At 45.1% G+C, this 13,665-nt stretch overlaps 1 protein-coding gene across 9 annotated transcripts in view; it reads right to left on the reverse strand.

Annotated features, from left to right (window-relative positions):
• TDRD5 (tudor domain containing 5) overlaps nt 1-13,665 on the reverse strand; it is a 1,318,580-nt gene that overhangs the window by 705,934 nt on the left and 598,981 nt on the right. For all 9 annotated transcript variants that reach the window (XM_085601794.1, XM_085601799.1, XM_085601798.1 and 6 more), the window contains exons 6-7: nt 10,046-10,102; nt 5,882-6,035 (exon numbers count right to left, since the gene is read on the reverse strand). In XM_085601794.1, the coding sequence (XP_085457920.1) occupies nt 5,882-6,035; nt 10,046-10,102 (211 nt within the window). The remainder of the gene's footprint in view (nt 1-5,881; nt 6,036-10,045; nt 10,103-13,665) is intronic.

Consider the following 13,665-nt stretch of genomic DNA (forward strand, 5'->3'; position numbering starts at 1 on the left):
AAGAACACACTTAAGCAAGAGAGCACACGCATTGACAGAAAAGCACACAAACTGATCCAAGCGCACAACCACTATGAGAAGAGCATACACATCCAGTCACAAAAGCACAGACATGCACAAACTGACACCAATCATACACAAACTGACATTCGTGTGCATGCACAATATGACACAAAAGAACAGACAGTGACACTGGGGCACACAAATATTGATTCGAGCGCCTGCACACTCTGACCAAGCGCTGTTGCTGTGCAAAAGTCAGAGGCAAGCTCCCACACTTTTCCTGTGTTTAATAGAAGCCACGAGCCCACAGTAGACTGTGTGAGAGACACGGTTGTCAAGTCACAGGAAGTGGTAGCGATCGCGAAAGTAAAAGCGATCGCTATTGAAAAACAAAGAAGCCCGCGAGTGGTGCGCGCGCCACAGCGAGACATATGGCTTCAATTATTGCGCCCGTGTCTGGGCACGATAATTGAAACCACATGACGGCCGGTGCGCGTAATAGACACCAATAGGCCATGGGCGGAGCAATGCGCCCGCCTTTGGCCTATTGCGTGCTCTGTTTGTGAAAAACATGCATGCACAAGCCAATCGCGGGGATCAAAAGAAAAAGCACACGCACAAGTGTGCGATTTCTAGGTACGTTTTGAAACCCCCTCCAAGAGGTCTCTCGCGGCGCGAGCACTGCTGCGCACTGCAACGCTAGGCGCGAGACCTAAAAAGGTGTTTGGGTCTGTGCCCTGTCGCTCGTTAAGCCAAGGACTATATCCTTAACTCTGTCCTACATCAAACAAGATATTTGGGGGGGTCGCCTCACCCACAACTTCTCGTGTCATGCTTAGTGCCCCCTCCCCCCCTGAAGTAGGACAGTACCACTTCAGTGGACACAACCAGAAACTGGGAGTTCTTAGATATTTTCTGAAACAGGACAATACCGGGGTCCAAATGATATCTAAAAATACCTAAGGGTATACTCTAAAGTATCCTAGTATTACGGGGTACCCTTGATATGACTAAAATAATTCTTAATGCTAATGTTTAACAATGATGAGTCAGACTACCATTACATTTGCCAACATGATTTTACCTTAAAAAATGGCCAAACCTGCTACAAGTTCAATGTGAGTATCCCAAAATTCAAGAGGCTCAGGGCGTCATGGTCTAGGTAGAGGGGAGCTTCCCCACGGTGGTAGGGGGATGAGTAGGTACATTGGTCTGGCTTCTCCCTTGAAGATTGTGTGACTACAGGGGAACCTCCCCTCTACCTAGACAATGACGTACTGAGCCTCTCTAAACTAGGGATGCTCACACTGAACTTGTATCAGGTAGGAGAGCCTTAAGCCTCACCGTTCTTGCAAGTCTTTAATGCACTAGTTAGGCAGAGAGTCTGCAGCCCTGAAGGAGATGACATTTCTCTTGCACACTGTAAACGTTTTAGGAGAAAGGGTCTCAAAGAGACATGAGGAAGCTCTGGATCTGCGTCTGGTGGGGTTAAAAGCAAGAAACTGACATGCGCGCACAGAAGTGGGGCCTATAAAGGCTTCACATATAATTTCCAGAGCAGCATCAATGTGGAGCTGCACAGCACTATCTACAGGCGTGCAGAGGTACTGCTGAAAATGTTTCCGTTTCCAGATCCAGTCTGATGCCAGGGGAATATTCAAATGGTGTGGTATTTGCTGTTAGAAGATCCTTTCATGAAATTAGCCGACAATCCACCCTGCAAAACCTCCCACTTCGCTAGAAGGTAAAACACTTGTTGCAGATATCACGTAGAACAGACCCTGCAAGCAACCTACAAGGGTCTCTACCTATCACCGTTAACCCAGCACTGGGGGACGCCACCATCTTGATGAATGCTTCCAATCAATATATCAAATCAAACTCAAAAGTTACAATGTACTATAATCAAGGCACTGGCATGTAAGCTCGAGAATTAGCGGTTGATTATCCTGCAACTTTACTGGAACAATAACACCTGGACCTAAATGGCTACCAATGGAATTTCATAAACAATTAGCCAGGGAAGAAAGACAACAATGTTAGAGATTCCACAATGGTACTCCATGCTTTATATCGAACGACTGTTAGAATGTGAAAGCAAATGTGAATGTTACGGACATTGTACTATGTTTAGAGCACTGGCCTGTAAGCTCGAGAATGTAGCAGTTGATTGTACTGAAACTGTACCAGATCAGGAAAAACACCTGGACCTAATGGCTACCATCGAATTCCATAAAGATCGGGCCGATTAATTGGGGGGAATGAAGATCCTTCATTTTTTTTTTTTTTTTTAAACAAAATTTATTAGGTCACAGAACAAAATGCAGTCAATCCCCGTCCCCCATAGTCCTCCCCCCAGCCAAATCAGGACATCTTGCAATAATCACCCCAGCACATAAGCTACATCTGTACAGCATTCACCCCAATAATGTCCGTGCTACTAGGTAGTGCATCCACAGGAGTAATCCACCATGAGTGTGCGAGACAGCCAAAATACCCCCCACCCCATCCCCCAACATCCCCCCCAACGAGCCCCTCCTCCCTACCCACCCACCCAAGCATGTCGCCCGTACCTATCAGAAGTACATGTACATCAAAACCTCAGTCACCACCCGTCGAGTCCGCCTCCCGGCAATCCCAACAGACAGTACCGCAAGAGCAGAGGGGGGAAGCCCTGTATAGTGCACTCAAGGAACCGGGGTCCCGTCATCCCCCACCGGATCACCCCCATCCCCCATAACCAAACATTTGAACAAGTCCAGGAGAGCCATCCATGCCCGGGCCCATTCGTGCGATCTTTCATTGTCACTGCGTCGAGCCAAGCACAATCTATAAGTCCCCTCACTTCCCGCCCATTTCTCCATTTCCCTAGCCCACCGTAAGAAATTAGGGCCCTGCCGCGCCTTCCAATGAGAAGTAATCTCCCGCTTGGCCAGGACCAGCCCTAGATCAATAAACCTACTGGTGATCTTAGTCTTTGCTGTATGCGGAAAGCCATGTAGCAAGCAGACCCCCGGGCCTACCTCCAAGTCCCTCTCTGTCACCGTCAGGAGTAGCGTCGCCACTTCCTCCCAAAACCCTGTCACCTGCGGACAGTCCCAGAGCATGTGTAGAAAAGTCGCTCCACTATAACCACATCGGGGGCAAGCATCTGGCCCACCAAAGTACTCAGCTATCTTGTGAGGGGTAAGGTATGCCCTATGAAAGATATAAAACTGTATAAGCTGGAAGCGTGCATTTCGTGTACACTTCCAAGGACGCTCCATGATTTCCTCCCAGTTTTTGTCCGTAAGAGGCGCTCCCAGATCCGCCTCCCACTTGACGCGCAGGGCAGCCAGGGGTCGCCGCATATCACCAGTAATCCGCCTATAAAGGCAAGTAGGGAATGAAGATCCTTCATCTCTCCCAGCCACAACTATCACCTAAAGGGCCTCACCAACCGCAATGCTAACAACCTCCTACATGACTTGAACACACTTGGTCTCACTTAATGAGTGAAGGACCCCACTCACACCACCGGATAAATTCTGGACCTCTGTCACTAACTTTGATGCCTGGATCACGTCCTGCACCGACACGCAGGCACCAGTCAAGACCGCAACCAAGGCCAGGCCACAAGCAAACTGGTACACACAAGAAGTAAGACTCACCAAATGTCATGGAAATCAACTCGAACGCATATGAAGACAGACACACAACAAAGCCGACTAATGCACCTACAAATCAGCCCTCAGGTCCACCAAGCAGTAAGCACAGACTGAACGCATCGAAAAGATCACAGAATATTTTTTTAAACTCTACGCCATCGTGAAGGATTTTACCTCACCCGCCACCAGCACTACAGCAGTCATCCCTTCACAGGACTTCTGCACCCAGCTCTACCTCTATAGTTCAGCAAAAACATCAGCAACATCTACAACAATGTCAACCCGCAGCCAGTTTCATACACCCGCACAGCCCCCTCCAGCCCATCGAGAAGAGCTTCCAGAAACACGCCATGACCAACTAGTCCACAATTACTAGGGTGGAAACTGCAGAGACCATGAGCTCCATCCACTCAGGAGACCCGCCTGACCCCTGCTCACTCTACATCATCACCAAAGGATCGGATCCCATCACCCCAGCTCTAATCCCAATACTCAACAACTCCATCAACACAGCCACTTTACAGGATGCCAGGTAGCGTGCCACAATTCTCCTCTTTCCAAAGAAATCCTCCGCAGACCCAAAGATGCTGGAAGACTACAAATCCATCTCCTAACCTGCCTTACCCTGCTAAACTCATTGACAAATTAATTAACAAACTAGCCGAACACCTAAACAAAAACCACCTCTTCAACCCTATCCAATCTAGATTCCGGCACAACTACAGCACTGTAGCCACAGAAAACACTGACTGATCATGAACAAAGGAGACACCGCAGCCTTCATCCTACTCAACTAATCCATCGCTTTCAACACATTCTCCCACCCTATACTCACTCAACACCTATAAGAAGCTGGTACAGGAGGGTTCTGCTCTCGGCTGGATCTTCTCCTAGCCTGATGCACCCAGCTGGTCAGCCGGGTTCCTTACCCCTCGACCGCCACCAACCGCAGCTGCAGATCATCTCTCAACTCCACACTGTTTAACGACAAGATGGCTTCTCTCGACCACATCATCTGAACCTATGGAATCAACATCTTCTCCTATGCCTACGACACCTAGCTCATCCATTCCATCTCAGACAAAATACCCAGTACCATGACCAACTTCACCTCTTGCATGTCCAAAGTCACCAGATGGATGAAGATCAACTGTCTGAAATTCAACACTGACATAATGGAATTGGTATTCTTTGGCAAGGACACATCACTATGGAACTCTATCTAGTGGTCAGCAGATCTCTGGAAAAACTCCTGTCTGGCCATTGAAGCAAAGAACTAAGGATCAGTGGTGGTCAAACAACTCTTGAAGACCAGCCAAGTCAATGCAGTCTATGCCTCCAATTTCTACACCCTCAAGATCCTCCAAAACATTTTCAAGTGGGACCTAATCAACACAAACAGAACTGTCACACTCGGGCCTAATCAGCGGGAAACTGGACAACAGCAATGCTCTCTATGTCAACATCACTGACCTAAAGAATCATGGCCATACAAAATACAGTAGCCAGGCTCACACTCGGACTCCCATCCCGCATACACATCAACTATCACCTAACATCATACACTGGCTCCCCATCAACAAACATGCACTCATCAAGCTTCTCGCACACACACACACACACATACTAAGCCCTGCACAATCCAGATCCCTCCTTCCTCAACACCAACATCAATTTCCACTCCCTAACCGCCTCCTGCTTACTCAAATCTCATGCATCCACAGAGCAAGCAGTCACACTTTCTTATACCTCATGCCCAAAGTCTGAAACTACCTCCCCATGCACATCAGAGCCCCCTCCTTCATCCCTGAGCTCTGCAAGAAACTGAAGACATGGCTCTTTACCTAGTCCAGAGGCTCGGCCAGCACAGTTCCCTCATTTTGCTCTACCGCCTGGAAAACCTGAGACGAGCACTGTACAAATAATCATATGTAAGTAACCATCTCCACCTTTATTTGTTCTAGCGGTGTAATATTCAAATTAATGACCAGAGAAAGGCAAAGTATGATACATAAGAAGAAAACCTCAAATATTTATTGATCCAAAAATTAAGAACACGCTTGGAAAAATAATCCCTGTCAATCATTTACATGATGAGGACATAGCTATTACATTAAGTTATAGGAGGTGAAGAAAGTTGACCGATTTAATTTCCACATTTAATTTGCGTATGGATTAACTGTGTAGATTTCAGGTGTATGAATAATAAAAAAATGCTACATATTACTAACCATTGACTTTTTTCCACTTCTTAGCATCAAAGATTCGCAAGTCCTGGTCACCATCCTTGCTCTCAAGGTAAAGGATATCACCAAGGGACAAAACTAGTTCCAGCAAGTTCACAAAGCCCAGCTGCTTTAGAGGTATTTCCTCCTCAAAAATAGCCTGCAAAAGCAATAGACATGGTAATATAATGAATACATTCCCCAGAAAGAAGTTCCTTTAGAGAAATGGAGAGAGTGAACAGTGCTGGGAAAAAAGAGAGAGATTTGAGAGAGCTGGGGAAGAGCACTTAGAGAGAGACAAGACCAGAGAGTTAAAGCAATACTTCGATTGTCAGAAGAGACACCTGTGAAATGGCATAATGGCTAGACTGCTAATAATTCTCAGATAATTTCGAGTAAAAGCAATCAGAAAACATGGAAAGATGGAGACAATGCATCCTCAGTATGGAAGACGTAGGAAAAAGAAAGGCACAAAGTGAAGAGAATTTAAGATGCGGATGGAATAAGGTAGTTACTTGAAGGATGCTATGCAGTATACTAAAGACTGGTAGTGAGCTGGAGTCAGTGAACGAGAAAGAAGCCAGAGACACCAGAAGTCAATGATACAATCTGTAAGGAACAAGTACTCCATTCCAGTGGTTGGAAATCAGGAGTTGGGCAGGGAAGAAGGGAGGGCTGTGGTAATGCACGCAAGCAGGAGCTGGGGCAGAATTAATGAATTAACAAATTGCTAGGACTGACAGGCACCAGAGGTCAAAGTTGTAAAATGTATATTCTGGTATGTGTCTGGTTAGATTGCAGAAAATCAGATGTGTGACACTCTCATAGCATCTATGCTGATGCACACTGGCAGAATAACCAATTGGGCTTGATGGCATTTACAGACGAGCAATACTATTCTCCTGTATGTGGACAGAAAAAACGTGACTGTCTCTCAGAAGCAATGCTGCCATTAGTAATGCAACCTGCTATCTCTCTACAAAAAAAAGCACACAGTGCTCACACCGTTGGTTAGGGTTTGTGATGACAACTGGCAAGCAGGACAGACAAGATGACTGAAGCAGATATAGCAGACAACTGCCACAAGTCGTCAATGGTGTGAGGCTTTCATGTGCAAGAAAGCGTGAGAGAAAGCCCGTGAGCATGAGAGAGAACATGAGACAAAGTGAGAACATCGGAGAATGTGAGAGACAACAACAGAGAAAATTATATAAAGCAAACAACTGTTGCTTTGTGCTATCCGGTAAGGAGGGTATGTGAAGGAACAGAGGACTTTGGCACTGAAAGCATGCAGCCTGCAAGCAGGAGGTCGGCAATAGTGCACATACTACACTATGGGTTTCTGATGTGACTGCAAGAACAATCAAGTTAAAAACATCTTTTGGTCTCTTAGTTGGTGGAGCTGAGTGTGTATCTGACGCAAGGGGCACATGGATGCATCTGGACAGTTGTCAGCTGTGTGGAAACTCTGAGCTTAAAGTATTAGAACCAATGTCAACACTTCACCAGCCAGGAGTCTAACATAATATGGGTTCAGCAGGCCACCACACAGGATGCCTTTATTGTGTCTTTTTGGGGCGTGCAAAGCATATTCCTCCTCTCAGGAGTCAAGCGTTCTATGTAGGTCTTTCACTCTCAGACAGTCATAACTGACAAATAAAAGGTAGAAAGATACTATAAGGTGCAGTCATTTTTTAAATTCTTTTTTACAGTTTTATGTAATGCGAGGTTGGCCCATGGCCGTTAGAGCACCACATTAGAACCAGATAACAATTTTTTTTAAAGTCACTGGGACATAAACTGATTTTCTCGAAATACTGGCTGTTGACCCAAGGTCAGGACAGAAACCTTGTGTCCCAGTTGGCTGGCTGCTCTGGCCGTTACAATGTAAAGAAAAAGGGGCCCCCTGCAAGTGGGTGAGAGTTCCTCTAGGCAGGGAAATAATGAAATGCAAACACCTAGGGCAACTCACATATATTCAAATTTAACATAATAAAAACTTACAGGAACATATAGGGACAACAACAAATTATTGTAAACAAATACAAATATATTTTATATGAACAGTACAAAATAAATATTTAGCTATGTGATTCACATCCATACTCCAAACGAATCTACATTCATCCTAAAATCATTCTTCACAATAAAAACAAGGTACACAAAGACAATAACAACGAGATTAAGATAAACTGATATCTTGTGCTTCGTAATTTATAATGCACATTTAGTCAAAAAAGTACTGATCAATAACACAAGAGATTGAATAGTCAAATGGGAAACAGTGGCTTGGCAATTACATTTCTTTCACATACACCACATCTCGTCCACTGACTGATCCACTGATAACGCATGCAAGTCATAGAGGGTGAAGATGGCGAGAGGTGATGAGGTTTTGGAAGTATGTTAACTTGGCCATTCGATTTATGAAGCAGCACTTCAATCTTAATTTTCATTGTGAAGCTGTTTGACGAGATCCAGAGCTGGGTATGTGAGGCAGATTGGGTGAAAGTATGTTCAGGATAATGTGAATTAATGGCATGTTTCAAACCATTGTTGTATTGGTAGAATGATGTGGTGTCTTGCGATCATTACATATCTGATGCAAGAATTCAGGGAGGGAATTTGGTGAGTGATTTTGGATGATTTATAAAAGAAAGAAGGCTGCAACGCTCACATTTATCAGAGGTATGTCTGGCTAAAAGAAAGCAAGCATTGAAAAAGCCAAAAGGTCTCCACCATGAAAGCTACTGGTTTCGCCAATGCCTTTTTTGTATACTTCTGTTACCTGAAATTCATTACTTAATATTGACCTTAGTCTAAAGATTATGGTATGTCTACAGACAAGGAGTGCAACTTCCACCAAACATGTTTACTACCTCTTAAATAAATGAAGTAAGTGCTTCTTTGTTTGGTGGATATTTCTTTCTACACTTTTATATCAAGAAATAACCACAAAAATGGCGGAAAAAAGACTGTGGAGCTTGTAGATTTGTCATCCTTTATTATTCGGAAGTGATTAAAAACAGGAACTACTGGCTCTGTAGTCAGAGGAAGAAAAGAGTGGAGAATAAGCACTCGTCATTGCCGTGACAGCTTGAGCAGAAGTAATTAGGATCTCTTAAAAGAATGGAATGCTTTTACTACAATCAGTGATTTCAGCTCGTTATGGAAGTTACTGAAGTGCAGCTTGAACTGGGTCACCTGCTATCTTAATATTTATAAGTGCTTCTCATTGAAGTTTACTGTTTGCTCATTGAGCACCTTTGCCAAAATGGAAACCTATATATTCTTCCAATAATAGTCCACAATTTTGCAAATGATCACATTATAGGAGTTGTAATGATTGCTAGATTGTTAAGTGCTTCCTCACTGTATGAGTATCTAATTCATAACCTAATCTACAGCTACATGTAAGACGAAAGGAAGATGTATCCAATAATTGTAAAATGACTGACATGGATGCATTCGCATCCAAGCAGCCATCTTTCAATGCAAATGTAGTACTTTTATCAATACTGTTAAAAGTTGGCCACCATGGACATATGTGCATCTTTTGTGGCAATATTTGAATAGAATTTGTTAAAATATTACAAACCCATTCTTAGTTGCCACCTGTCGACAGTGCAGCTAAAGTTTAAAATAAAAAATAAGTCAAGTGGGAGCAACAGACAAGTTAGGGAACCATCTCAGAGCAAGGTGAGCTGAGGAAGCAACACTCAAAGGAGACACCAAGCAAACACAAGCACTTTTAAGCAGTGCTGAAACAAAAAGAAGAAAAGTCGTTCCCTGAATGCAATCAACAGTCAGCAGTGGAAGAAAGTCAACCAACCAGAACTTCTCAAGAAAGTTGGTAGGTCTAACGCATGAAGAGAGGATGGACATTGATCAAGTGGAGAGAACGGAGATAAACAACAAAGCCATCCAATTATGAGCAAAGGCTGGCCCACAGCCCAGTCAAAGTATATGTTATGTATTTGGAACAACAGGTCTGCTTACAGACAGCCGTCCATGGCAGAGACCACAGGAACATGCAAGCAAGAAACATACAGCCTCATTTGTGATGTGTGACTTGAAAGACAGCTGGAGAAAAGAGGGTCCATAAAGGTGTAAGACCCAAGTCTGAGTGAACAGTGACACAGACAAGCCAAGTCACCGGGCAGAACAAACCTGGAATTCCAAAGGCAGCTTGTTAACTAGTAAGCCATCATCATGCTGGGCAGCAACCTAAAAGAACAATAAATGGTTAGTTGATAAAATGTATTAACTGATTTAAAATGTTCTAGTTACAGAAAATAGACAGTAGAGAAATGTGCTGCATGATATCCTTCCTTACATAAATCTTTTAAAATTTTACTACACAAGAACTCCTTCAAATCCTCTCAACAGGGCTCCAGAAGAGGTGAATGTACTTTTAATAAGCTATCATCAAATTAAGTGTCCTGCAGTTTTCTACTGCTTAGCTGGGGCCCCCATTTGGCCAAAAAAAAAAGGGGATTTGGCAAGGGTAAATGCCTCTATTTTTAACTTTGCAACAAAACTGGGGAAGGAGCCAACTAATGCAATGATTAAACTCTATAATGCTAAATCAGTAGCTACCGCTATATATGGTAGTGAATTATGGGGCTACGTAACTGGAGAGCAGTTACAGGTTGTAGAAAATAATTTTCTCAAACGTCTTCTCTGTGTCCCCGCCAGCACATCAAATATGGCAGTACATGAAGAACTAGGGACAAAGTATTTATGTGATATATTTGCTCTAAGGCCCCTGACCTGCTGGGTAAATTTGTGGTTAAATAAAGAGATACCGCTTACCCATATGATTGTGAAAGACCTTGTGTCTCAGGATAATTCAATGTCCGTCCCCTGGTTAAAATATTTGAAATCCTGCTTTCACAGGCTCGGCCGTCTGAATTTGTTTAACAATCCATGCGGGATCGTAAAGGGGGATGTGGTAGCAATCAAGGAGGCTTTTTATATGGATAGGGTGGCCCAAAGAGAAGGGATGGAGCTTATGAAACCCAGTTTCAGAAAATATGTGATCCTTAAATCCTGTGACACAATGGAGCCGTATTTAACGGGCACTTTTACTTCGCATGAAAAAATTTTGTTGACAAGGTTTAGGCTTAATACTTTTCATCATCTCTTAATTAGACCAAAGTCAGATATTTTTAATAAGACTGCTGATTCCTGTGGCTGCGACTGAATGTCTCCACAGGATATGTTGCATACGGCCCAGAGCGAGGGTAGGACACCGGCAAGTTGCACGACTACCGCTACTCCGGAGCAACTATTGTGCTCTGTTCGTCCCCGTCAGCTGGAACTAGGTTACTGGGGGTCCCGGTACATCCCAGTACCAGTTCTTCAGTAACTACCCCTACCGTAATTAGCAACTAGTGCTATACGGTGGTGCACTTAATTCCCTCACACTTGGTCCTGACGAAGTGCCATTGACCCCTTCTGGGGCAGTTGGGGCACGAAACATGTTGACCACACCTACGCTAGATTAGCCTTTAGGGAACATCATTTCCTACACAGGGCTTCTACATAATTTTAATAAGGTTGGAGCTACCTCAATAATTAAAACTTGAATTTAGTAGGACGGCTCTAAAACCTTTTTTATTCCTCCCACTCTTTGTGCACTACCTGGCCCTCACACCCACACGCACCCATACGGCTTCTTCAAAAGATCCCCGATAAAGAGCCCCGGCTTCGGGAGCCCGTCAGGCATTGCAGCGCCGGCCCGACGAGGGGCAAATGCCCAAATGATGAAGCATGACATCCCTCGGGGTGTGTGAGGGCATTTCGAAGAAAGACCTGTTCTTCCCCTCCCTCCTTTTCCCCTGTCTTAGACAGTAACCCCTAGGAACTGCTCATTTTGTATTCAAAACTTACTTACTGCAGTCAGAAATAGCTGTTCAGGTAAAAATGCTCATAAATCACTAGTTTCAGTGGCTTTTCCACTTGCTTTTCTGTAAGACAAACTAAAAAAATCCCTTACAAAAATAAACCGTCTCTTAGCTCTAGAACTCCTGCAAGTCCAGAGGGAAACCTGCCCAACCACCATTTGAATTTGCATACTCTCACTCCCAAAAACGGGGGAGTAATGTAATAAACCTAACTGGACCCAGTAAGTAACACAATATATATCAATACAGTTGGCTGCTGTCAAGAATTCCTGTCATGCGAGGGGAAGAAAACGGTAACCAGCGAACACGGACTACATCTCCCAGGATGCTTAGCGGTTGAGAGTTTATGTAAACAGGAGAGCTGTTACATAACTCAAGGAAAACACGCCCTTATGTAAACAGGAGAGCTGTTACATAACTCAAGGAAAACACGCCCTTATGTAAACAGGAGAGCTGTTACATAACTCAAGGAAAACACGCCCTATAAAGGGAGGAACCGGGAGGTACAACGCTGTCGGATATTGTGTTTACACCGACGTACCTGCTTCGTGAAGAGCAGTGTTCCGGAGTGGTGCTCCAGTAAGGCAAGAACGAAGGTAGGTCGAGTCGTTACTCCCTGGGCCGTGTCTTGCCCCATCGTCACCTGTGAAGGACCCGGAAGCTCTACCGGTCAACCATTGAGCTTCGCTTTTTGACTCGGCTGAGTCAAAGCGCAGTGGCGCTTTTGCTGGTTGGAGTCGTAACTCCCAGCCCGACCAGAGATACAGGGACTGCCAGCTGTAACGCACACCAGGAGGTGTTTGCCGCGTTACAGACTCGGAAGTCCACAGGATCGATCGAGCGGCTGCTCTCGGTTCAGTCTTCTTGCTTTGGATTGGGGTATCGGTGACGCATCACCAGGAGGTGACTCCGCGTCCCGGTGCAGTCTGAGGAAGAGGTTGAGCGGCTGCTCCCTTCAGGTAGAGACCCCGGCTGGGTGTTTCCCTGACTCCTCGATTTTCCCCAACACTCTTCGTGCCCCTCACAGCCTACCGATTGGCATTGTCGGCCATTTCATTTCTGCCCTCTGTTGGCATACGCCGGGATCGGCGTATATGCAGAGGACGGTTAGGACCATCCGTGCGGTGGGCTGGTAACGTACTTAGCCTGGAGGATTCCAGTGACTATAACTTTTGTTTATTCTTTGTATTATTTTTGCCTTCATTAAAATAACTAACCCTTCACAAGTGGTTGCGTCCTCATTATCGTGTCTGTTAAACGATCCTGAGACGTTCAGGGCGTTACAAAATATCCGACCTTAATAACACCAACTGTCTCCCGGTCGATAACAGACATGGCAACACTTGACGATGTGCTGGCTGCTTTAGCGACCGTGCAAGCTGAAGTGGCTGCCTCTAGGCAAGAAACAGCCGATGTAAAAGCCAGACTGGATGCTATCCAATTGGACCCGCTCTCGCCCAGCACCTCCCTCACGAACCAGACCCCTGCTGTAGTAGTGGAAATGCCGGTAGCCATCCCCTTGGCAACACCAGAGAGGTACAGTGGAGATCCTAACACAGTGCAGGTATTCCTCACACAAGTGGCGCTACATTTATCGTGCAAACCAAAGGCGTTCCCCACGAGTCAGGCTCGTGTGGCTTTCCTTATTTCCTATTTGGCTGGAAACGCGGCACAATGGGCCGTACCTCTGGTGAGCAGGGACGACCCCATCTTATGTGATTGGGGTGCTTTTCGCGAGGAATTCCTGAAGGTATTCGACAGAAGGGCTGACTCGTACACGGCGGACCGTGAAATGCTTGAGTTGAGACAGGGATCCAACGACCTGGTGCAGTATCTCAACGCGTTCCGACGGCTGGTTGCGGAAACCAAGTGGCCTGTTGC

This window comes from Triturus cristatus, chromosome 4_2 (genome assembly GCF_964204655.1).
Source record: "Triturus cristatus chromosome 4_2, aTriCri1.1, whole genome shotgun sequence".
In the NCBI taxonomy this organism is placed as follows: Eukaryota; Metazoa; Chordata; class Amphibia; order Caudata; family Salamandridae; genus Triturus; species Triturus cristatus.